This window comes from Juglans regia, unplaced genomic scaffold (genome assembly GCF_001411555.2).
Source record: "Juglans regia cultivar Chandler unplaced genomic scaffold, Walnut 2.0 Scaffold_157, whole genome shotgun sequence".
Taxonomy (NCBI): Eukaryota; Viridiplantae; Streptophyta; class Magnoliopsida; order Fagales; family Juglandaceae; genus Juglans; species Juglans regia.
Window position 1 is genome coordinate 35,129 of NW_023346285.1, and position 27,534 is coordinate 62,662.

General features: G+C 32.9%; 2 protein-coding genes across 2 annotated transcripts; both read left to right on the forward strand.

Annotated features, from left to right (window-relative positions):
* The first annotated feature begins 626 nt into the window (after window positions 1-626).
* LOC109011441 (G-type lectin S-receptor-like serine/threonine-protein kinase LECRK3) lies at window positions 627-2,666 on the forward strand. The gene has a single exon (XM_035686924.1). The coding sequence runs from the start codon at window positions 627-629 to the stop codon at window positions 2,664-2,666; it is 2,040 nt and encodes a 679-aa protein (XP_035542817.1).
* Window positions 2,667-24,800: 22,134 nt separating this feature from the next.
* LOC109011432 (G-type lectin S-receptor-like serine/threonine-protein kinase LECRK3) lies at window positions 24,801-27,288 on the forward strand. Its single transcript, XM_018992646.2, has one exon. The coding sequence runs from the start codon at window positions 24,859-24,861 to the stop codon at window positions 27,166-27,168; it is 2,310 nt and encodes a 769-aa protein (XP_018848191.1). The 5' UTR covers window positions 24,801-24,858; the 3' UTR covers window positions 27,169-27,288.
* Window positions 27,289-27,534: the final 246 nt, after the last annotated feature.

Here is a 27,534-nt window from a genome sequence, read left to right on the forward strand (position 1 = left end):
TAATTCATAAGATGCTGATCATGATTGGTATCATTCCCCCCCCCCCCCCCCCCCCCCTCTTTTGATCTAGTTTTTATCATGTATATATTATTATCCGTACGTATAATCTGCAGGTGCAAGTTTAATTGAGCACAAATTGCAACAAAAATTACCGGGAATGCTTTTTGTTCATTGAGGGAGCACCATGTATATTAATATATCTTCAATTATCGGCTCCTCGACGTCAAAAGGTATATATGCGTAATTTTTTCGTCTTAGCATTCATCCACTCCATGAAAGTTAAATTCATTTCAACTGAATAATACTTGTAGGTTTGTGTTTACGCCTTCCCATCGATCATGGCTTCTACAGCCATTGTGTTTCTTTTTCTTTCTGCGATTTCAATGGCAACTGCTCAACAAAGAAACTTCAACTTGAGCCAAGGGTAGTCTTCTCTCTCTCCCGCTGGAAACTCGTCCTTGCTCTCACAATCCGGCCTTTTCGCCTTTGGATTCCTTCCTTTTGGCAACGGTTTTGCAGTATGCATATGGTACGAGGGAATCCCACAAAAAACTGTCGTTTGGACAGCGAACCGGAATGATCCTCCGGTCTCCCGCAATGCCACCATTGTATTTACAAACGACGGTATGCTCATCTTGCAAGAGTTGGGAGGCCAAGAAAAATCCATTACCGGCGCTGCAGATCCTGCTTTTATTGCCTCCATTCTCGATTCTGGCAACCTTCTTCTCTACAACTTGAATTCAAGAATTATATGGCAAAGTTTTGATTACCCAACAGACAGTCTTCTGCCTGGCCAGGCCTTACGAGCTGACAGGCAGCTTGTTTCTAGCATCTCTGAAACCAATCACTCGAAGGGAAGCTTCCGGATCTTGATGCAGAATGATGGGAACCTTGTGATGTATCCAGTAGATTCTCCACAAAATGGAGACTATTCTTATTGGACAACGCATAGAAATTTCGGCTTCGCTGGAGATAATGCAAAACTGATGCTAGATGGAAGTGGCCGCCTATACATGCTCAATAAAACTGGTGTCTTGTTCACGAACCTCACTAATAGTGGTGTTCCCTCTGATGGGAGAATTTATCGTGCTGCAATTGATGCAGACGGGATATTTCGGTTGTACTCTCTTCAATTGGCTGGGAATAGTAATTGGTCAATCGAGTGGTCTGAGCCAAAAGATAAATGCTCTCCTATAGGCCTCTGTGGCATTAATGCGTATTGCGATCTCGTCAATCAACAACCCCTTTGCTTTTGTCCTCCTGGTTTTGTTTCCATCAACCAGAAACAAACCACGTTGGGATGTGACAGAAACTTTGTTCCACAAAGTTGTTCTTTTGAAGATGAACATATAGAGTACACTATTCAGGAATTGCAAAATACCACATGGGCAGAAAGCACATATGCCATTTTGTCCCCTTTGACGAGAGAAGAATGCAATCAAGCCTGTTTAAAGGATTGTAGCTGTGAAGCTGCTTTGCTCGAAATCCAAGAATGCAAGAAACAAAGGCTTCCATTGACACTCGGGAAAAGACAACAAGAGGATGGCAAACAAATCACTACAGTATTTCTTAAAATAGGAATGGGCTCAGGCCAGAACGGAACTCCGGCTCCCAACGAAAGCAGCAGTAAAGGTTTGCAAATGGATCTCTTGGTCATTAGTGTTGCATGTGTCGCTTTCGCGTTAAGTATACTAGCCCTTGTCGCTTTCCTTATCTTAAGATATCGTCTTTGGGCATACAAAAAGGTTCCTTATGAAGTTAGCGAAGGATTAATAGACGATGTCTCTCTGAGAGCATTTACTTATATTGAACTTGAAGTTGCAACGAATGGCTTCCTCGAAAAATTAGGTAAGGGCTCTTTTGGTACAGTTTTCAAGGGAACCTTATCGAGCGGGCAGAGGAAAATTGCAGTCAAAAGATTGGAAAAAATTGTGGCTGAAGGAGAAGTGGAATTCCGGAATGAGATGAGGTCTATTGGAAGAACCCACCATAGAAACCTAGTCCAGCTACTAGGTTACTGCCATGAAGGTTCCAATAGACTTTTAGTGTACGAGTACATGAGCAATGGAACACTCTCTGACTACCTCTTCAAATTAGAAATAAAGCCAAATTGGGACGAAAGAATTAAAATCTCTTTAAATGTTGCTAGAGGCATCTTATATTTACACGAAGAATGTGAGACTCAAATTATCCATTGTGACATAAATCCTAACAACATTCTAATGGACGAGTTTGGGTGTGCCAAGATTGCAGATTTTGGACTCGCAAAGCTATTGATGCCAGACCATTCTAGGACTCTCACTGGGATAAGAGGAACAAGAGGGTATGTTGCCCCTGAGTGGCACAAGAACTTGCCCATCACAGTAAAAGTAGATGTGTATAGTTTTGGTATTGTATTTTTGGTCATTATATGTTGTCGTAGGAGCATTGATATCAATGTTCCTGAAGATGAGGCAGTTCTTGTGGACTGGGTATACAACTGTTTCAAGGCTAATGAAATGCAGAAGCTAGTGCCTGAAGTAGTACTTGATCAGCAAAACTTGGAGAGAATGGTAAGAATCGGGCTCTGGTGTATTGAAGAGGACCCAGCAGTCCGTCCTTCAATGAAGAAGGTGGTTCAAATGTTGGAAGGTACTGTAGAGATACCAATTCCTCCATGCGCTTGATCTTCATTTCAGCATTAGTTCTCAAAGCAACACCATGTCGATGCAAGCTGTTCGTATGTCCTGTGCCATAGAGCTAGCAATTAGCTATTACTAAATAGTGATTTGTTTTTCTTATTGGATTTGTGATTGGGTTTAAAGTAGCTAGAAAAATTTATTTGCAATACCGCTTCTTGGCTGCCCAGCACATCCACCAGTGATATCAAAGCCTTCTACATCATCTAGCACAAAAAATATTAATGTGTTTTAAGTTTTTTTATAACTGTAATGGATTCCATAACAATTGTGTCACACATCGACTTATAAGTAACAGAAAGCTCAAGTAACTTCTACCGTCGTTCCAATGCCTTCTTCCATTTACATCCATTATGCTTTATATTGTCGCTCTTTAATATTCAGTTAAGCATCACTTCTAAATTCTAATATTTTTCTTTATAACTTCGTTCCATATATATCTTATGACTATATACGTATTTAAAAAATATATTAAAAATATGAAAAACAAATACCTATAAACCCTTCAAATTATTGCCTAATTTTTCTTTCCTCATCCCCACAAACTATCAAATTCGACAATTATCTCCTAAATTATCAACATATTTCAACACACCTCTAGGGTGTAACTGGTCCGGTTCGGTTCGATTTTGGGCATATTTTATAACTGAACTGGTATATACCGATTTTGAGAATTTAAAGAACTAATACCGCACCGGTTACACCCCTAAACCGGTACTTCCGATTTTACCGGTTTCAGTCCGATGTATTATATATATAGTATTTATAATATACTATATATTATAGTATATAATAATATATTGATGATATATTGTAGTACATTATAATATATAATATAATTGTATTATAGACTATAGGGACATATTATAATATATAATTTTTTTTATAAGAATTATAATATATAATATAGTATTATAGTATATTATAATATATAGTGATATTAGTATAACTACTAATATTATAGACTATAGTGATAATATATAGTTATTTATATAGGATTTTAAAATTTAATGTTATTTTAATTAGTAATTTAGCATATAATACATAATTATTTTATATATAATTATATATATTAGATATAAAAAATATATATAATATAAATCATATAAAAAATATTTTATATAATATAAAAAATTAAAATATATATTTATATGAATCGACCCGGTGCAGATCGGTCTGGTATTAAAAAAATGAAAACCAGAACTGGATTGATTTCGACCGGTTTTGAAAAAAATAGAACCAGTACCGAACCAAACCGATTTAGAACCGAACTCAACTCATTGGTTTGATCCGGTTCACCGGTTTTGTTTTCACCCTTATAAACCTTCATCTAATTACAAGTTGACAACCTTAATTAATTAAAAATTAAAAAAAAATCCCAAAAAGAAAAGTTCAATAATCGCATTTGTTTCCTTTGGATATTAAATTTTTTATTATAAATCCAACTCTTGAAAAAAAACAAAAACCAACTCTCTCTCTCTCTCTCTTCACTTTCCCGACTTGGCAGGAAAAACATAGAGTTATGGCATAACATCCATGGAATATTAAGGGGTTTCATACTCTTGTACATGAATGGCCTCCAGGTTTTAGTTAACAAGAAATTGATATGAAAATGTCAATCTTCTAGGTGGGAATTCAAGGTCTTCCTTTGGAACTGATGACTATCCCAAATGCTGAACAAATTGCAGAAAAAGCAAGAAAACCTCATTCAAGTAGAGCAAGTATCAAGTCTGGGAATAGCTTTTAGAAGATATATGAGAATCCAAGTTAAAATTAACGTTGAAAATCCATTACCAGATGGTTTTCCTCTTACACGACCAATGAGACCGGCCACATGGATAAGTTTTAAATATGAAAGATTATCAGATTTTTGTTATTGTTGTGGTTGTTTAGGTCACATTCAACAAGTTTGTCCAATCCTCCAACACCAATCATAAAATTCCAACTTTGGGAATCACATAGAAGATAACTGTTCACATTTCAACTCACAGGTGCAAATCCTTAAAGATCATCAAGGTGGCATGAACATGAGAATCACTGGGAAACTCTCAGGTATATGTTGAAGTCTCTCGAATTAGCAGACAATGGAGTGAGAATTATTAAAAGAAGGCAGCGCCAATGACTTCTTCACATCACCTTGGAGGAAACCTTCTCAGATTCAATTCGTACAAATTTGTCTCCCATACCTCCAGCCAAGAACATCCAGTCCATCCAAACAAACTTTGTTGATCCAATGGTGGGAAATTGATCCCTAGCCCTTAAACCCATTCTGCAAGAAAGTAACTTCAGCCTGCATCAATTAATGCCCATCCATTTGTCATCTACCTTGGCCGAAAATAGGCCTTTTCATGAATAGAACCCCACATCTGAGACCAACCTGTACAAGCAAATTATAGCCCATATCGACCACATTGCAAGCCCAACTGAAAATGCACCAAAAAATCACTCAATCTCACTCCTAGACAGTCCATCAAGAAAGATTTGTCTTGCAATTAGGCCCAACCCAAACAAAAACATCTTTTCAGAAAAGAATAGCCTAGCCTTTGAAAACCAAGTCAACACCCTCTGCAACACAACTAAGATCAATCCACAAAAAAAGTTCTCCAACCTCATCCATAGAAACACAATCCGATCTTGAGAACAATAAGAGATTTTCTCAAGAGGGATAATGAGAGTCCAACTATCCTGGAAAAGAGCTCACAAAAACCCTAGCAAAATGGAATACAAGAAAAAGGGAAAGCAAGGAGCAGTCAGAAGAAGAGGAATTATCGATAGTAAAATACCTACAAATAGCAAAGAACAAAAGGAATGAGGCAATCACTCATAAAGAAGCCTCAATTCTCTCCATACCAGAGGGAGAATGATCATTATTCGAGTAATCTGTCTAAGACTCCTAATCTAAAAATTTTCTGTTATGATGCTGAGGCTGACGGGCCAAGGCCAAAACTGCCACCAAGGAAAGAATGAGGTTTCTATCATGGAATTGTGTGGGTCTTTCTCGTCCCCATGCAATTAAAAGCCTAAGGGCCAACATCAGCACTCAAGTTTGATATTGTCTTCCTTTCAAAGACGCTTTTGTTGGATGTAAATACGTTATGTGTTGTTAATATATTAGGCTTTTCTTTGTGTGAAAATACCCCTCAGCTGGAAAATGGGGAGGTCTTTTGTTTATGTGGAGATAGGGACTGAATGTTGAACCTGTGTTTAAGGATGGTAATGTGATAGCTCTATTAGTGTACTCGTATCCCTTGGATAACCTCAGGTTAATCAACTTGTTTGTTGCCTTGCTCAAAACAGTAAAAAATGGCAATTTTGGAATAGATTGAAAAACCTGGTAAAAAGTTACAATGGTCCCATTTTAGGTATTGGTGATTTCAATTCCATTTTAAGTCAATCCAAAAATTTTTGTGGGAAGCCTTTTGCTTTCTCTTCACATCATAGTGGTTTTAAATCCTATATGGATGAGAATGGTCTGATTGATGTTGGTTTCCATGGTCCAAAGCTTACTTGGTCTAATAATAATAGACAAGGTCTAGGAAACATAAGAGAAAGATTAGACAGAGGAGTGGCTAACCATTTATAGACTATTTTATTCCCAAATGCTACTCTACAACACCTCCCTATAGGCTCATCTGTTCATTTCCCTATTTTCCTGGACACTATGGGGAGGCAAAATCATTCAAAATCCTTTAAATTTAACGAGTTTTGGATCAAGGATCCAACTAACCAAATGATCATACAAAAAGCTTGGAATACCTCCTTTTTAGAAACTCTTGAATTCATTTTCACACAAAAGTTAAAAGAGTTAAAAATTGTAAAATTGTGGAACAAGACTTGCTTGGGTCACATCTAATCCTTAATAAAGAATCTAACCCAAACATTATCTCATATTCAGTCTAAGGATCCCACCACTCAATCCATGATCCCGGAAGCTGACTTAAAAGAGAAACTCAAAATAGAAGAAATTCTTTGGAGACAAAAGTCCAAATTACAGTGGTTGACAACTACTGATCTTAATACCAAATTCTTTCATATGTCAACCACTATGAAAAGACGTATTAACTCTATAGAGAGTCTAGAAATTACTTTCAATCAATGGATTGCTAATCTTATTGTTATTCAAAATAACTTTCTAGACCATATTGTCCTCTGAATTGGATGATTTGTTTCCTATCAAGTTATCAAACCTAGAGAACAACCTTTTTTGTGAGATTCCTACTGAGGAGGAGATTCTATCCACTTTAAGACAAACTCCTTCCACAAAAGTTCTTAGTCCTAATAGTTTCACATATCTTTTTTATAGGCATTATTGGGACATTGTTAAGGATGACTTTTATGCAGCGATTAAGAACTACTTTATTCGTGGGAAACTTCTAAAGGAATTGAATCACACTCACATTTATTTAATTCCCAAGAATAAAATCTCAATACTATTCATCAATTCAGGCCGATAAGTCTCTCAAACGTTTGCTATAAAATCATTGCCAAAATTCTAGAAAACAGACTCAAATTTATTCTTCCTAATATAATCTCTCCCCCATCAAATAAATTTTGTATCTGGCAGAACAATTCATGAAAATACTATCCTTGCCCAAGAAGTCTTTCACCTTTTAAAGAAAAAAAAAAAGGTAAATTGCCATTGATGGCTATCAAAATAGATATGAAAAAAGCTTTTAATTTTATGGAGTGGAGTTTCATCATTAAAATTTTGGATAGTCATGGCTTTCATAGTAAATGGATCATGTGGATTAAGGAATGCATTTCTACAGTATCTTATTCAGTGGTTATCAATGGGATCCCCCATGTTTTTTTCACTCCTCTAGAGGTTTAAGGCAAGGAAATCTACTATCCCCCTTTCTCTTCATCACCAGCACAAAAGTTGTATCTAGACTTATTATTAAAGAGGAAAATCAAGGCCTTCTTAAGGGGATTAACATTAGCAGGACTAGTCCAACCCTTACCCACCTTATTTTTGCAGATAATCTCATCCTTTTTGGAAAAGCTTCCAATCAAAATGCCTAGAGGTTTTCTTAACTACTTAGAAAAATATTCTTCTTGGTCTGGTCAAAAACTTTAGAAGGGTATATCCTCCATCCAATTCAGTGGTAACATTATACCTCAAACAAGAAGAGATGTTAAAGAATTTTTCGATTTTAAAACTGCCTCCTCAAGAAACAAATATCTTAGACTCCCTCTTTCTTCAAAGCTTCAAGAAAGGCTCATTTTGAGTTAGTCCAGGAAAAAAAATTTCAGAAGCTTATAGGGTGGAAGGCTAAGCTTCTCTCTCAGGTAGGTAGAACCACTCTCATAAGATTAGTAGCCTACTACATACCTTCTTATTTAATGTCCACCCTCTGGGTTCCAAAAGTTGTTTCCAAAAGTTTTGATAAAGCATTCATGAAATTCTGGTGGGGATTGCCTCTAGAAAAATCTCACAACTTTACTCCTCAATCATGGAAGTCTATCTATCAACCTAACTCAGCAGGTGGTCTTGGCCTTAAATTAACCTCTCATTTTAATAAAGCCCTTCTTTGCAAGTTAGGTTGGCAATTGATCAACAATATTCGGGCTAGCTAGAAACATGTTCTCGTGGATAAATAATTGAGAAAATCTTTCTTCGTTAATACATCTCCAAAGTCTGTTGACTCATGGCTTTGGAAAGGAATTTTTAAAGAGATTTCCTCATGAACCGTGTTTTTTTTCAAATTAATAATGGCATAAACACTAGAGTATGGCTAGACCCCTGGATCCCTACTCAATTCTCATTCCAACCCATACCCAAGTCTACCACCATTCAAAAGAGTCTGTCCTTAATCATCTCTGAATTATCCATGGGAGAACCCAGAAGATAGAATACCCTCCTTTTAGATGCTATCTTTCATCGAGACTCTGTTAAAGAGATTAAAAAAATCCCACTTGCTCAAAAGAATTTTTACAGTAAGGAAGACAAACTCTTCTGGGTTCATACTCTTTAGGGAAATTTTCAGTTAAATCCACCTATACAGCAATTACCATGAGCCCTAATAATCAATCATCTTCTATTCAATCTAACCTTTGAAAAAAAAAAAAAAAAAAAACTTTGGAAATTTAAGATCTAGGATAGATTAAAAGCTCTTTTGTTGGAAAATTTTAAACAAAATCATTCCTACTAAATTTGTGCTGAAGAATTTTCTTCCTCTTAGTGATGATCAATCGTACTGTCCTATCTACAACATGGAGGAAGAGTCTCAAAAACATTTGTTTCTTAAATGTTCATTCACAAGGATTTTGTGGAGACACTCCCCTTGGCCACTAAATATATGTTGTTTTGTTGATTCTGACACTAGCAACTGGCTGGAATGCATTTTATCTCATTCTAAAAGTCTTAGTATACCTATCAATGAAGAGGATCATTTTCAACTATTTGCCATCCTTGCAATGGATAGCATATGGTTTTTGAGAAATAAAATTGTCCATGAATCCTTTAGCCCTAACATTGATAATTTTGTGTCTGTGACCCTAAAGATATATAGAGAACATTATTATGCTTGCACTACAAGAAATTAAGCCTTTTCTAGTGCTCAAAATCGTCGCAAATACATATAATAATCGCTGCATTTGATCCTTTTCGGCGATTTTAAAATCGCCGCAGGTTCGCCGAAGCCCTACAAACATTTTTGATCAATTTTGGTGATTTTTAAAAATCGTCAGAAAAAACTACTATTTCCGGCGATTTTAGTCTGTCGCTGGAAAATGCCAGATTTCTTGTAGTGTTGGGGTAATAAACATTTGATTGAGCCTCACAATGGGAGAGTAACTGCAATAAACCATTTCATTCTAACTTTTAATGTGGCTGTTAGAAGAACAGGCAGCATAGCAAAAACAAGTTCTCCAATATTTGTCAAAACCAAGTTTATCCATAGCCAAAATTTCAATCAAGGAGAAGCTACAGCTATGCTCATAGGAATCATGGAGGCAATAGAGCATCATATTAAAAAACTCACAATCACAGGAGATTCACTACTGGTAATACAAGAAGTTGAGGATCCAGAAAAAAATCCAGATTGGTCTATTGAACCAATAGCCAGAGATATCAGAAATTTATTGCAATCCTTAGAAAGCTGGAATATAAGAAAAATACATTGAGAAGAAAATTGATACGCATACCATTACGCAATGGGCAGCCTCCAATAATATTTATGAAAGCATACCCCTCATTTCTATCTATCCATGCTTACTATATTTTCATAATGGTAAAAATCCTCCCAGTTTGTATTATAATAGCCCATCAAAAACATTGTAGACTATTCTCTTTTTATTAATATGAATGTTACTTGTCCTAAAAAAAATCCAACTTTTGAAAATTACAAACAAACCACGAAATTTGAAACTACCCAATATTATCCAACAAAGATAAAAATAAAAATAAAAAAATACTCACTCTCCTGAACGTACTTGGTTTTGTATTTTATTTTATTCGAAAAAGGGGTTCATTGGATAGATAATTATGTCCAAGATACAAACGAAAGCTTGTGCTTGTCTATAATTTAATATGGCCATATGTATCGGCTTGTTGAAAATTATTTGTAGTAATTTGAACTGAATAAAAAAGGGGTACATTGAAGTGGTTTTATTTATTTATTTATTTATTATCGTTGGAGATGATTTTCAAACTTGTTTGTATAAGAGGATAATTATAAACAGTGTGATAATTTGAGGATCATTTACCTATTTCCCCTCAAAATATTTATGTTTTAACATAAAGCTTTGATTTATTATGCGTTAAATCTTCGGTATTTTAAGGTTTAAAATTGTGGTTCTAATTTGGGGTTGAAAAGTACTGCAAAAGGAGGCTTTTTTGTGTGGACTTTGGTTCTATCTTTATTAAATCTAAAGAAAATCTTCTGTAGTTTCGCAGATATAGATATATTGTCAAACCACCAAAACTTCGTATTATATGTGACTAATTCTACTTTTTATATATATTTTATATTTAAGAAAATGATACTTGTCCTTTCAAAATTATTTGTGGAATATTTTTTAATTTTTTTCTTAATGATTAAAAAATAGACTATTAATAAAATTATGTTTTTTTTCTTTAACAATTAAAGATGTTAAAAAATATTTAAGAGAATCTGAAAATAGAAACAAATGCATTAGGGTTGGGCGGCTCCTCGCATTAAGGATACAAAAGCAAAATTTTGAATACCATTTCGACGATCGTTTCAGTTAAAGTACGAAAATGAAATATTACGATATTGGTACTGTTTTGGATACCGTTTTGATATAGTTTATATATAGAAAAATTATTTATATATGTACAAATTTTATTTCAAAATAACATTAATGCAAGTTTTTAAAAATTAAAACACATATTTTTAAAACTCAATAATATTTCTAATTTTTCGATCCTACAATTAAAAATAATAATCATTGATATTCAATAAGAAAATAGAAGTAGGGATTTGATTTTTAGTCTTTGAGAAAAAAAGATTAAAGAAAATTAAGAAAATAACTTTTAAATATAAAAATTAGAATGAAAATTATAAAAATATATTGAAAATACAAAATTTTAGCCCGTACTGTAAAAAAATGGTCTGTATTGACCGAAATGCATCAAAATGATCTATATTTAACCAGATGCGAAACATTTATTTCACCATGCAACACGGTAAATTGCCGTACCCAGCACGATATTCAAAACCTTGGGCAAAGGATTTTGAAAGTCAAGCGTTTTCAAAAGTTGTGCAAATGACTTTAAATAATAAGAGTTTGTGTAAATTGTTTCTTTAAAAAAGACTTTGACCAGAAATTAATGGTCATGCGTAAAGAAGGTCCATTTGGCCCATCCATCTGTGTTATTTTGTAGAAAAGTCATGCGTCTGAGTTGGAGCACTTCAATTTTAAGAAAAAAAACTGTGGTATTCGTTTTTCATAAATAAATTAGACAAAATAAATAAATAACTTAAATTAAATTAAATTAAAAAAAAAAAAAGACAAAGTGTTATAGATGTTATAAGAAGATGAAGGGTTTCAAACTTTTAAAATTATACGTACGTATTTTTAGATTTATTGATGTGAACCTTTGTAATAATTCTAATTTACCATAATTTAATAAAAAGAATGACAATGTTAGAGTCACTATTTGGAGCTCCGCTCTAGCATGTGTTTTTTTTATTTTTTTAAGTTAATTATTATATAAGTTTTTTAACTTTTTTAAATATTTAAAAAAAAATAAAATCAATTTAGAACATTAAAAAAATACTTCGTAATCATAAAGTAAAAAAAATTATTAAAAAAATATTTTCTTAATCATAAAATAAAATAATAAACAAAAAATTTCAACAGAAAGACTAATATTTTTTTATAATTATTTATTTTATTTCGTAATTAAGAAAATATTTTTTAATAATATTATTAATTTTTATATTTTTCTAAAATATTTAAAATTATTAAAAAAATGATATAACATAACTAAAAAATATATATAAAAATACACGTACTAGAACTCAGCGAAGCCAGCCCATTATTCTAAAAAGGATGGATGAGGTGGCACAATCGGAACATAGTTTTTGCTTCGAAAACCATCTTTTCTGACACATCATAAAACAACAAATGCAACTTCTCTTAACAAAGATAAAAGTTACTTCTTTTAAAAAAAAAAAAAAAAAAAGTAACATGAGTCCATGCACCTGTAATTGGTACTTTTCTTTTTAATTAAGGTTTTTTTTTTTGTATTCAGAAAATATTTTATCTCTTTTCTTTTAATTATTATAATTATTTTAAATTTTTAAATAAAATATAATAAATAATTTTATTTTTAAAATTTTTAAATAATAATAATATTAAAAAATAATATTTTAATAATATTTTTTTTAATTCTCATTTTTTATCTAAAATCATCTCATTTCATCTCTAAATTCAAACTAATCCTAAGAGTTCGGTAGAGATCAAGATCAAAGACGTTAGTCCCTCAAAAGACTTCCACTAGTTTGGATGAAAACTACACTGTGTAGCATTCAAGATCAAATTGGCCCGAATTCTTGAAAAGAATCTTAATCCGGATCCGGATACTAAAATCCGGGCGGTTATCTGCCCAGATTAATCCGGATTTAATCCAGGCGGATAACCGGATTTAATTCGGGTTATAACCGGATAAATCCTGTTTTTATTTTATTTTATTTTATTTTTTTAAATACTTTAAAATTTAAAAAAAAATGTTTGTATAACACTAGTTTTTTTAAAAAAAATTCTGATATGCTTAAATTGCCCAAAATGTTTTAAAAAAATAATTTAAACACTTTTTAAAAGATTTTTATAAAAAAAAAATCAATTAACAAACAAAATAATTAAAAATGCAAAATAAATAATATGGTTGTTACATCACAATGCAAAACATAAATTTACAAAAAACAAAATAAATAATAATACATCACAACTAATTAACTAAAACATAAATTTACATAGAACAAAAGAAATAATAATAGATCACAACTAATTAAACTAAAACATAAATTTACAAAGATCAAAATGCATTAGTCTTCACATCTTGAATATGGCATCAATGTTGATAGCAATTTGGAATGAAACCACAGGAATTTAAAAAAAAAAAAATTGACGAGTACATTACAACAGCAACCATTCCAACAGCACTTGTATATCAAGGTCTCAAACGATGAATGGAGCATTAAAAAGTTGAAACAAAAGACTAGGCTGAGACCAATTGTCTTGAGTCACTTCTAGTTGAATTTTCATAAAGGGTCAATGTGTACTTATATATTGTATTATACCATTGAGATCCATTTGGGCTCTTTGATCTGACCTACTGATTATGTGAGTTTCTGCAGGACTTCGGGAGGAGCAGATTATCCAACCAGAGAGACTACATGAAGAAGAAACCAATAAATAAGAGAAGCGTGACTATCATGTAATAAAATAAAGCTTTGAACATTAAAAAGGAACTTTTGTCAAGACCATGCATGCAGGCATATAGTTGTTTATTTTGTAATTGTCACCTAAAACAGGATCAAACACTGTATGCATGGGTCTGATAAGCTAATTTGATATATGCAGGGTACTTGAATTAAAATAATTTGGAGCTAAACGTCGTGTTAATTAAAGAAATGGGGTCAAATTTTCATCAAGACCACTCTGCCATGCTATAAACCATCCAACCTTTTCAAGGAGATTTTTCAAAATATATTAATAAATACAATAAAAAGTTAAGATAGTAATATATTTAGCTAACTCAATTAGTTAAAGAGTATTTGCAACATGAAAATCAAGTGAATGACTGATTATACAGTTTAAACTCGGCCTATTTTAGAAATCTCCAATGCTTTACAAAACATACACTTTTTTTTAGATAAGAACTTTATAGAAATCTCCAATGCTTCACAAAATATAAGGCAATGACCACAAAGGCACAAAAATTGTAGATATTGACTTCTGTGCCAATATAGAATGCAATCCTAAAGTATATAATAGTCCTTCATAAATTTTTTTTAAAAGCTAATCATCCTCATTATTAAAGCATAGGACTATAATCATTGTCATCAAAAGGTTTGAACACTCATCATCTTCCTCATCTACTTAATCTAGAATTAATTGGACAGGCAAACAGTAATAGTTAGAACTCATTTTACTTAACTTTTTCAAAAAGTTATAAAAACACTTTTTTTTTCACTTAAGCTCACTGGAAAAAGCTACAGGAACCAAACTTATTTTTCATTTTTGCACTTAAGTTTGCCTTTACCAACACTAGTGTTATTGGATTATTGCTCCGTTTTAGTTCATCTTCATTACAGATACATCTTTCTTTTATCATTATCAGGCTATCCCATCTAAACACTAAAAAAAATTCGATACTGGTTTCAAACCAAAACTATGAGAGCAAACAAAAAGGTATACTGCCATAAACCCACTGTAATGGCAAGAAAACTAAATCTCATGTGAAAAACAGAGCAAAGAAAAAATAATATAAACTAAACAAATCAAGTATTACATAAAATAGTAATTAAAACTAAAATGTGAAAAACAGAATAAAGGAAAAAATCCACTAATAAAGTGTCGAAATAAGCTTACAGAGCAAAAAAAAAAATACCTTAAGAGCTTAGAAAGAGAGAGAATATGGATGGTAGCCTTCACGTGTCTCAACCAGATGCGCAAAGCACTTCGAAGTTTCTGTTTCTGTATTTCAGTGAGGTCGAAAGACTTGAGAGAGAAGGCCAGTAGGGATTGGAGAAGACGAGAAAGCGAGACCGAGAGACCGAGAGAGAAGGTGGATTCGAGACTGAGAGAGACGACGAATTCGAGAAGACGAGAAAGCAAACCCTAACGATTCGATAAAGTAAAGCCAGGATGTCGAAGACAATTTCGACTGAAGAAGACAGAAAGGGGTGGATTTTTTTCGTTTTAAAGGATCCAGTTACGGATAACCGGGTCACATAACCGGATCCGGAATTTTTTAACCGCCCGAGTGTAATCCGGGCGGATAACCGCCCAGATGCACCCGGATTTCTGGGTTTCGGACCGGATCCGGAAAAAATGGGTCCGGTTCAACACCTTTAGATGGGATGGCACAATTAGAACATAAGAAATGAGATTAGATGAGTTGAGAGAAATTATGAAAATTTATACGTTTAAGTTGAGATGAAATGAATTGAGATAAAAATTTAAAAGTTGAATAAAATATTATTAGAATATTATTTTTTAATATTATTATTATTATTATTTGAAAATTTTAATTATTTATTATATTTTATATAAAAATTTTAAAAAATATATAATAATGAAATGACATCTTCTATCCAAACTGAGCCTTAAGAGTTAGAAATCAAGATCAAAGACGTTACTCACACGGTCCCTCAAAAGACTTCCACTAGTCTGGATGAAAACTACATCACCGTCTAGCATTCCATAACAAATTGGCCCGAATTCTTTAAAAGAATCTTGATGTTGACTAATTTGTTTATTTAACTGAGGAGTTGGGAAATTGGAAATTGGAAGGACTGCAACAAATGATTATTTAAGTAAAATTAAATGAAGAACGATAAAACATTAGTTAAAAATCAAAATTATTCGAATGATTAAAAAAATAATTGGCAGAAATATATGATTGATTTGACATAAGTTGCATTTAAATATTGAGTTAAGTGGAGTTAAGTTAAGTTGAGTTAAATTATTTATGAATAACAATAAATTAAGATGGTGAAGTAAGTTTTGTAAAGACTATCTAAGATAAATTTATATATGTTTAGATGTTAAGATAAGTTTAAATATATTTATTAGAAGTTAAAAAATATACGAGACCTATCAATGATTGGAAAGTTGTTATAATAATTGAATAATTAATTTATCAAATCTTTTCCTAATAAATAACATAAATCAAACAACAATCCCCACAATGCATGTTGTATGCAAATTTTTTCTTACTCCAAATTTATAAATTCAAAATAAAATAATTATTAATAAAATAAATTTATAAATAAAAACTTTCATGACGCAAGATCTTTTGATGCCAAAAAAAAAAAACTACATTCCCACATTTTTAGTGCCCAAATGTTTTTAATTTGAATTTATGGTAAATAGTAAGAGCACTGGTACGAGTAAATTCGAAAAAGTCAATATTCGATATTGTTGTACTTCAAATTTAATTAAGATGCAACAGTAGGTGCATTTCCAATAAAAAAATAATATCTCTAAATTAAGCATCAATATATGTAAATAAAGTATCTCTAATTTACGATCTATTATTGGAATCTGACATGATCAAAAACATTGTTACACCATGTTTAAAATTAGGTGTTTTCTTGTTACTCAGTACTATGCACCCATATAGGTAGTGTAATAGTAGCTTTGGTTGCGGCCATCTCTTGTGCCGATGCAATCGACATGTCAGGAACATGAGATTGTCCACTAATTCTGTGATCGATATTAATATCGGATAATCATCAAGATCTCTATACTCTTCTAATTGTGAATCATCAGGTGTAATCATGCAGATGAAGTTATGTCTCGTACAGTATACATGCAACAACAAAATATCGTTGTCGAGTTGAAAGGTATGGAATTATTAAAATTAAAATTTGAAATTTCCCTTCAACACACCGAAAATTTGTTCAATGACATTCTGATGAGATGAATGTCGATAATTAAATCCATCTTTATATTTTTGGAATGTACGATTGTCATAATATTTACATTTGTGATACATCTCCCTTGGATGCGGCGGCATAAATTATTCAGTGCAAAGAAATATTAAATTTATTAAATAATAATAACCTGATAATTTAGTAGAATATTAATCTTTTATAAAAATCATATATATAAATTATCGTAAATTATGAAGATATAAATTAAATAATGTGTACAAATTACTTTGGCCAGAGAAAATTTTTCAAAAGACTTTGAAAGTTGCGCGTTTTTAAAAGAAGACTTTGACCAGAAATTAATGTTCAGTCGTAAAGAAAGTCATTAGGCCCATCCATCTGTGTTATTTTGTAGAAAAGTCATGCGTATTGGAGCCTTCAACTTAACTTTAACGGGTTTGTGTAGTGAGAGAAAGATGAGATAATTTTAAATAAAAATTAAAAGTTAAATAAAATATTATTATAATATTATTTTTTAATAGTATTATTTGTTTAGTATTTATAAAAATTAAATTATTTATTATATTTTACATGAAGATTTAATAAAATTATAATTATGAAATGAAATGAGATCATTTATATGTTGAGTATTTTGTTACTGGATATTGAAAGATATTTATTATGGTTGTTTCTTTTTTTTATCTTTTTACTTTATATGTACATTAAATAGTATAGATGAATGATGACAAGATAATATCTATAATAAATATGAATTGAAACCCAAAGTATTACAGTATTGATCATATGGAAGAGAATTTATTGATCATATAATATAGTACCATCATGACTCGCATTGTTATCCTTCCTTCAATTATATATTCTTACTGTCTTGCCTACATATCATTTTCAAAGAAATCAATCTTGATTCTCCCAAATGTATAAATTTCTCATAACGACATATTCACTCGTTCGAGATACTTAATGAGAGTTATGTTATACCTTCAATTTAAGATAATTAGTTAAAGTATTAACATATGTTCCGGTTACATATTTTTGTATACTAACTCTAATCACATTTTGTCTCGTTGGATGTCTATAATAATAAACATACTTCTGATCTTAAATTATTTTCAAATTGATAAAAGTTGGATGCATATCATCGATAGGTCTAGTTCAAGGAAATATGGCGAAGAGGATTACAATTTCTCACAATGGTTCAAGCTCATGCTCTTGGAAAGAACAGTATCAAATGTTCATGTCGTAGATGTAATAATTTCTTCCTAACTATAAGCAAAGTCGAACGACACAAGCTACATTGATTGGGTATTTCATGGGGAGGAATATTTCTAGCAAGCAAGGACAAAGATGATCATGATATTAGTGATGATGGTTACATTAATGACATCGACGAGATGTTGAATGACATTCATACGATAACTTAGCTGCACGTACAATTTCATAGACGTAGATACATTGTCAAACCACGAAAACTTTATGTCATATGTAACTAATTCTACTTTTTATTTATATTTTATCTTAAGCAGTTGATACTTATCCTTTCAAAATTACCATTTGAATGTTTTTTTATTTTTTTAATGATTAAAGAAGTGATTCTTAATAAAATTATATTTTTTTAATAATTAAAGAACTTAAAAAAATATTTAAAAGAATATGAAAATATAAATAAATGCACTAGGTTGGGCGGCCCTAGCATTGCGGATACAAAAGACTTTGAAAGTTGTGCGCTTTCAAAGGATGACTTTGACCAGAAATTAATGGTCACGCGTAAAAAAAGGTCTGTAGGGCCGTGGGCCCATCCATCTGTGAACTGTGTCATTTTGTAGAAAAGTCATAGCGTCTTCTCAACTTAACGTTAAGTGCTGAATATTTCATGTGTAAAAATTGTGGTAATCGTTTTTCATAAATAAATTAGACAAAAGAAAAAAGACAAAGTGCGTCTTTTAAAGGTAAGAAGATGAAGCATTTCAAACCTTTAAAATTTTACGTACGTATTTTTAGATTTATTGATGTGAGCTTTTTAACAATTCAAATCTAAATAAAAAAATTTTTAAAAAAATGATGAGGTGGCATAATTGGAATATAATTTTTGCTTCCAAAACCATCTCTTCTGACGCATCATAAAACAACAAATGCAAGTTATCTTCACAAAGACAAAAGTTACTGACTAGAGGAAGTTAAAGATTAAACATGAGTCCATGCACATGTAATCAGTACTTTTCTTAACCTCTGGTTTGTTTTCAAATATTAGATTAGATGTGATAAGATTAAAATTAAAAATTAAATAAAATATTATTTGAAAATTTTTTTAATACTATTTTTTATTTTAAAATTTAGAAAAGTTAAATTTTTATTTTATTTTATGTAAAAATTTAAAAAAATTATAATAATTAAAAGAAATAAGATAAGTTGAGAAGAATTGTAAAAATAAACGAGGACTTAAGAGTTAATTGTAAGTTGAGATGAGATGAAAGTTTGAAATTTAAATAAAATATTATTTTTTAATATTATTACTATTTTAAATTTAAAAAAATTATAATAATAAAATGATACTCTATCCAAACTGGGCCTTAAGAGTTAGGTAGAAAACAAGATCAAAGACATTACTCACACGGTCCCTCAAAAGACTTCCACTAGTCTGGATGAAAACTACATGACTGCAGTATGAGCAAGAATTGTCATTCATCTAAGCAAGCTGCTGAAATCTCTTTTGGTTGAATAGAATTGTCATTCATCCCAGAAAGGTAATTTAATAATGGTTGCAGTATTTCTTTCTCTCCTTTGATTACTGGAATGTCTGCTGCAATAGCTCAACAATCCGCTATAAATTATAAAATTTTGACCTACGAAAATACTAAAAGCTGGCATGTATAAATTAAGAAAAATGATATTTGTAGTTGTGAGTGTATAACGTCATGCAGTCATTTAAAAAAAAATGAATAAATATAATATTCACATGAAAATTAATTAATTTTTTAATAGTAGACTCTACTCTTTTTCAAAATGACTGCACGATATATGTATTCCGCGACTGTACGTAGAATTACTCATAAACTAAAACGTAACCAATATTTAATCCAATGGAAAATGCTATTCTTATCGCTCATTTCTACCGCTGTGATTTTTTTTTTACTTAATGATTAAAGAAGTGTTTTCTTATAATATTATGATTATTTTTTTTTAAATATTTAAAAGTGTTAAAAAATACATGTAAGAAAAGCAAAAAAAACAAAAAAAAAATTGCCTAACGGTAGCTAGGGGTGGGCAGCGGGGCCCTGGGAGGGGGGGGGGGTTTCAACACGCACAAGCAGGGTGCGGGGGCCTCCGCTCGCACCCCAGGACAGTTGCGAAGGCAGGGGACGGAGGGGGCAAAGCCCCACTCCACTTTTCCCCCCTGCTTAATTTATTTATATATATATAATTAAAATTATATATATATATATAACCCATAAATAAAGTGAAACGATGCTGTTTTGTCATGGACGAAACGGTGCCGTTTCATGTTTAGGATTTATGTAAGACTAAACTAAAAGTGAAACAGCGCCGTTTCACTTTTAGTTAAGGTTCCCCCCCCCCTTCCCGCATCTTTCTCCTTCAGCCCTTCTCTCACTCTCCTCTCTCACTCTCCTCTCTCGATCTCTCTAAGTCTCTCGCGCTCTCTCAGTCTCTCTCATTCGAACTATTCTCTTTCTCTCCGTCTCGCACGATTGCACTGCACGAGCAGCGTAGCTGCATAAGTACGAGATTTTCACTTTCCAGTCACTCCACTGTCGATTTGTCGTTTACTCATGCGAACTTAAAGTTATTTTTCACTTCGAATTCGCCGCCACTCAAATTCAAAGGTAAGAAATCTGAAACCCTAGATTTTTTTTTTTTTTTTTTTTTAGTTTTGGATTGGAGATTGGAGGAAAGTTGGATTGAATCGGAGATGGAGGATGGAAATAATTATGAATTTGTGTGTTGTGGAGAAATTTGTGCATGTGTTTGATTCGTGTGTTTGTTTGTTTTTGTTTTTATTTTTTTTTTGTATAATCCGAATTCCGAATTCCGAAACCCATTGTTGAAAGTTAGGGGTTTCAATTAAAACCCCTAAATTTTAGGGTTTCGGATTGAACCCCTAAATTGAAACCCTAAATTGAGTTAGGGGTTTCCAATTGAAACCCCTATTTTTTTTTAAAAAAAAAGAATTAGATAAATTTCAAATTCACATTAAAAAAAATATTTTTTAATAATAAATCTCATTTTTAAATAGGATGTACAATATTTGCATGTTATTGTTATCAAACATTTTAAATAGGTTGCAGTTTTTTTTTTTTAATGAATTACTATACTGCATGTTATCAAACATGCGTATATAATAAAAGATATTCGTTCGATCTATTTTTTCATAATAAATAGCAGGTTAGAAATATTTGGAAAAAACATAATAATACACCTACAACTTTTTTATAATTACTTTACTATTTAAAGGTCCATAAACTAATATGATTGTAGCACTTCATTAAAAAGTATTTTCAATGTTAATGGAAATAATAATGTGATTAAGTGCATGTTACATTTGTTCTATTAAAAAGTATTTAAGGTTATGTAAACTAATTGAGTTGTTCTCATACTTGTTATAAGAAAAATGAAAAAAAAAAGTTAAAATAGGTTTAGTGTGTAAGGATGAATGGATGATAAGTGAGATTATTTATTTAATAATAAAGTAATACTACTCATCATCCATTTTTTTATACATGTAACTAATTGAGTTGTTCTCATACATGTTACATTTTCTTATATTGTATGTTGATTGATTTTATAATTTTTTATTGTGTTGTGGAATCAAGAATGTCTTCTGAAATGGATTTTACTGATAGCTCTCATATCCCTACCAGTACCCCTGCCCCTAGGCCCCCTACCAGTACACCTGCCCCAGAACATAACCCTACTCCAACCTCTGGGAGTGGAAATACACATTGCCCCGCCCCAAGCCCACACAAAGCAAGAAAACTGTTTCCGTAGTTTGGTCTCATTTTACCAAACTAAAGGATGGTGACCCCAATAACCCCCAATCTAAATGTAATCATTGTTGGAAAATTTATGGATGTCACTATAGGAAACATGGTACATCCCCTTTAAAGGTCCATTTAGTGGAACAATGCAAGAAGAGTCCAATATTAAGATCCTTACTAGAGAAGAGTCAATCAAGACTAGAAATTGGACTGAAAAAAATGGCGGATGGGAGTAGTGGGAGTCCAACATTGAAGGGGTTTACAAAGTATAATACTGATGAGTGTAAAAGGAAATTAGCTCGTATGGTTATTATAGACGAGCTACATTTTCAGTTTGTGGATGAGAGAGGGTTCTAAGAATTTGTCCAAGAATTGAAACCTAGATTTACGCTTCCTTCTCGCCACACTGTGGCAACGGATATTAAAAAGATGTATTGGAAATATAAAGATGTTTTGAAGGGCCAATTGATAGATTTGGTAGTTTGCCTCACTATCGATACTTGGACTTTTATCCAAAATTATAATTATATGTCTTTGACTGTTCATTTCATTGATTCTGATTGGATTCTTCTTAAAAATATTATTAAGTTTTGTCAAATGAATGATCACAAGGATGAGACGATTGGAAAGGCCTTAGAGGTCTCAATAAAGGAGTGGGGGTTAATACGGGTTTGGACAGTTTCGGTTGACAATGCCTCGTCTAATGATGTCACCTTGGGGTATCTGAAGACTTATCTTAGAGAGGTAAATAAGACATTCTTGGGTGGTGATTATTTGCATGTTAGATGTTCTACACATATCTTGAATCTAATTGTGACTAAGGAGTTAAAAGATATTGATAACTCGGTTGCACGAGTTAGATTGACTGTGAAATTTGTGAGGTCTTCTCCTTCTAGATTGGAGAAATTCAAGATTGCTTCGAAGACTGTGGGCATAACATCAAAGAAGGGTCTTTATATTGATGTTCCTACGAAATGGAACTCAACCTTCTTGATGTTAGAGGCGGCCCAAGAATATAAAAAAGCCTTTCAATTATTGGGTGATGAAGACATTCAATATGTCAAATACTTTGATGAACACGTGAGTTTATGATTGCCTAATGATGATAATTGGGAGGTAGTTGCTACATTTGTTGATTTTCTCAGGCTTTTTTACGATATCACGTTGAACTTATCTGCTTCTTTGCACCCTACATCCCATGAATTTTGTCAACAAATATGTAGGGTGAAAAAAGAATTAGATGACATGTGTAGGGGTTCCAATCTAAGAATGAGGGGGATGACATTGACCATGAGGGTCAAATTTGACAAGTATTGGAGATTTGACTAGACTAAATATTTTGTTATATGTGGCTATTATTCTTGATCCCCGTCTAAAAATTTCAGGCATGTTATACGGTTTGGGACTTGTGTATGATCAGGCATGGACTAATTTTATTGGTAAGATGTCCCGAGATACATTTTATAGATTTTATGATGAGTTTAATGTAATTAATGGTGATACTGCATTTACTACACCTACACATATCCCAACACCTCATCCAGACATCGAAATAATAAAGAAGCGTAGATTGGCATGGACTAAGACTCTCGCATATAATCTCACAATAGTCCATCAATCTACGGAGGTGGTTTTAGAGTTAGATAATTATTTATTAATGGATCTTATTTAAAATAATGATGATTTTGACATATTAAAATGATAAAAGATAACATAAAAAAAATATCTCATTCATTTTGATATTGCCCATTATATATTGGATAATAAAATGGCCCGCCCTCCATACAGGCCGGGGTGGGTGCTATTAGCACTCTTAACGATAGCTGGTGCGGTGGACGTAGCAGGTCCCTTAATCCAATAGCCGACAAGAGACATTTTTATCCGTACCTGGCACGGTTACGGCACGGTACTGTAAACTTGGATCGTGCTACAGCCCCCGCTGGGGGCTCCCGCTGGGAGCTCCCGCTGGGCTGTAGTGTATTTTTATATGTGTTTTTTTTTAAGTTGTTTTTTATATAATTTTTTTTAATATTTTTTAATATTTTTTAAAAAATAAAATAAATTTAGAACATTATTAAAAACACTTTCTTAATCAAGAAGTAAAAAAAAAATTATTAAAAAATACTTCCTTAGTCACGAAGTAAAATAAAAAATCATATAAAAATATTTTATATTTTACTTCGTGATTAAGCAAGTATTATTTAATAATATTATAAATTTTTTTATTTTTTAAAAATATTTAAAATCATTAAAAACATCTACATAAAAAAAAGAATTAAAAAATACATATAAAAAAATACATTAGAATTCCAGTGGGAGCTCCCAACGGGAGCTCTAGCATTTTCCTTGTAAACTTTGTGCAAAAAATTTTGAAAGTTGTGCATATTCAAAAGAAGACTTTGACGTCCAGAAATTAATGTTCACGCGTAAAGAAGGTCAGTAAATATCCATCTATGTTATTTTGTAGAAAAGTCATGCCTTCAACTTTAATAACTGAATATTTCACGTGTAAACGTGGAAAAAAAAACTGTGGTAATCGATAAATAAATTGTAAAATGTGAGATGAAATAATTTATGAATAGTAATAAAATTTAATAATAATATTGAGATGAATTTAGATAATAATGAGATGAGTTTAGATAATCTGAAATGATTTCCCAATTCAAACCGGCTCAATGTGATATAGAGGAAATAAGAAAGATGAAGGGTTTCAAGCATGGGTTCATGCACCTGTAATCAAGATCAAAGACACGAGTTCATGCACCTGTATTAATCAGTACTTTTCAAGGTGCGGTTTGAACAGAAAGTTGAGAGTTAGGTAGACATCAAGATCAAAGGCATTACTCAAACGGTCCCTCAAAAGAGTTCCACCAGTCTGGATGAAAACTACATGACTCTGTAGCATTCAAGATCAAATTGGCCGGAATTCTTAAAAAGAATCTTGATGTTGACAAATTTGTTTATTTAAAGCAGGAGTTGGGAATCAAAAGACTATGAGCAAGAATTGTCATTCATCTAAGCTAGCTTCTGAAACAGCTTTGTATCTTCTCTCCCTTTTGGTTGAATAGAATTCTCATTCATCCCAAAAGAGATTTAATAATGGTTGCAGTATTTCTCTCTCTCCTTTTGATTACTGGATTCTCTGCTGCAATTGCTCAACAAAAAAATTCCAGCATTAGCCTCGGCTCTTCCCTCTCTCCAAATACCAAACCATATTGGTTATCAGGTTCTGGCCAGTTTGCTTTTGGCTTCTACCAGATAGATGGTGGCTTTGCCATAGGCATCTGGTTGCAAAAGATTCGGCAAAAAACAGTCGTATGGACAGCTAATCGGGACAACCCGCCGCTTTCAAGAAATGTCACTTTGCGTCTGACAAATGATGGCAAATTTGTCTTGGAGCAAGAACAAGGCCAACAAACTGATCTAGCTAATGCTCTGCTCTCCGCTTCCTCAGCTTCCATGCTCGATACGGGAAACTTTGTCCTCTACAATTCAAACTCAACCATCATATGGCAGACTTTCAAGGATCCAACAGACACTATTTTACCCGGTCAACCTCTGTTGGCAGGGAATGAGCTTGCCTCCAGCATCTCTGAGACAAATCAAACAACTGGAAACTTTCTACTGGTAATGCAGAGGGATGGGAACCTGGTGCAATACCCGTCATACATTCCACTTAAGTCTGAGTATGCCTACTGGTCTACAAATACATACACAGTTGGAGATAATGTGTCCCTAAATCTTGATCGTAATGGTCAGCTTTTCCTACGTAATTCTACCGGCTTCAATATAAGGAATTTAAACAGCCAAGGAAACCCCTCTTACAATTATCGTTTGACATTGGATTTTGACGGAATATTGCGGTTATATTCTCATGGCTTGAGTCAAGATGATGAATGGTCAATTGAGTGGTCACCTTCAACCGATAATTGTGATGCTAAAGGTATCTGCGGCATAAATGCTTATTGTACTGTACCGGAACAGAAAGCTGTATGTACATGCCCTCCTGGTTTTGATTTCTTAGACGGAGGACAACCTAATTTGGGCTGCAAGAGAAATTCTAGCACAGATGGTTGCACGGGCAAGATTGAAAAAACAGTTGATATTCTTCAGGAATTGGAACGTGTTGAATGGGAAGACAACTCCTATTCTATCTTGTCATTGACCAAAACAGAGTGTAGAGAGAACTGCTTGAAAGACTGCGAATGTGAAGCCGCACTATTCAAAGAAAAGGAGTGCAGAAAACAGAAGTTTCCGCTAAGATTCGGGAGAGAACGACAAGGTAATTCTGGTACAACCATAATCAAGGTGAGATTTGGAAGTTCTAACACAACACAAGTAAGCAAGGGAGGAAAGAAAAAACAGGGAATGGGCGTCTTATTTAGCGGTTTTGCACTTTTAGTTTTCGCGTTAATTGTGCTAGCTTTTTCTGCTTTTCTGATCTTGAGATACCGTCTATGGTCATACAAAAAGGTTCCTTACGAAGTTAATGAAGGATTGGTTGAGGATGTCTCTCTACGAGTATTTACTTACAGTCAACTCGAAGTTGCAACGAATGGCTTTGTCGAACTACTGGGTAGGGGCTCTTTTGGGACAGTTTTCAAGGGAGTCTTGTCAAATGGGCAGATGAAAATTGCTGTCAAAAGACTTGAAAAAGTTGTGGGTGAAGGAGATGTTGAATTCAGGAACGAGATGAGTTCCATTGGAAGAACCCACCATAGAAACCTAGTCCGACTACTAGGTTACTGCCATGATGATTCGAATAGGCTTTTGGTTTACGAGTATATGAGCAATGGAACACTTTCTGACTACCTTTTCAAATCCCAGATAAAGCCAAACTGGGAAGAAAGAATTAAAATCTCTTTGAATATTGCAAGAGGGATCCTCTACTTACACGAGGAATGCGAAACTCACATCATCCACTGTGACCTCAATCCCAACAACATATTAATAGACGAGCATGGGTGTGCAAAAATTGCAGATTTTGGATTGGCAAAGCTATTGATGCCAGACCATTCCAGGACTCTAACCGGGATAAGAGGAACAAGAGGGTATGTTGCCCCTGAGTGGCACAAGAACTTGCCCATCACAGTAAAAGCAGATGTGTATAGTTTTGGAGTTGTGTTCTTAGTCATTATATGTTGTCGCAAGAGCATTGATGTCAATGCTCCCGAAGAAGAGGCTATTCTTGTTAACTGGGTCTGCGACTGTTTCAAGGCTAATGAAGTAAGCAAGCTGGTACCTGAAGAAGTTGATCAGCAAAGCTTGGAGAGGATGATTAGAATTGGGTTGTGGTGCATAGAAGAAGACCCAGCAGCTCGCCCTCCAATTAAGAAGGTGGTTCAGATGTTGGAAGGAACCATAGAGATACCCGAACCTCCAAGCGCACAATCTTCATTTCAGCATTAGTTCTTTATTTTCTTTTTCCTTTTTTCCCCATAAAATTCGATTTGTAATTGGGTTTAAAGAATTTCAAGTTGTTGTTGCTACCAAGCTAGTGCAGCCTTCCATGTTTATCATCGTTGTAAATTCCAGTGTGAATGCCCTCGTCATTCACTTCTTAATTCATGTGTTGGCTTTTTAATATGATGTTAAGTGCTACTTCTAATATATATGTTACATGTACTTATACAAACATGATATAAAGTATATATCAAAAAAATGAGAAAACGATGACAATTCTCTCAAACTACCGCCTAATTTTCTATCACCCCCTCAAACTATCAACTTTGAAAATTATCCCCCAAACTATTAAGAAATCACAACATAACCCCG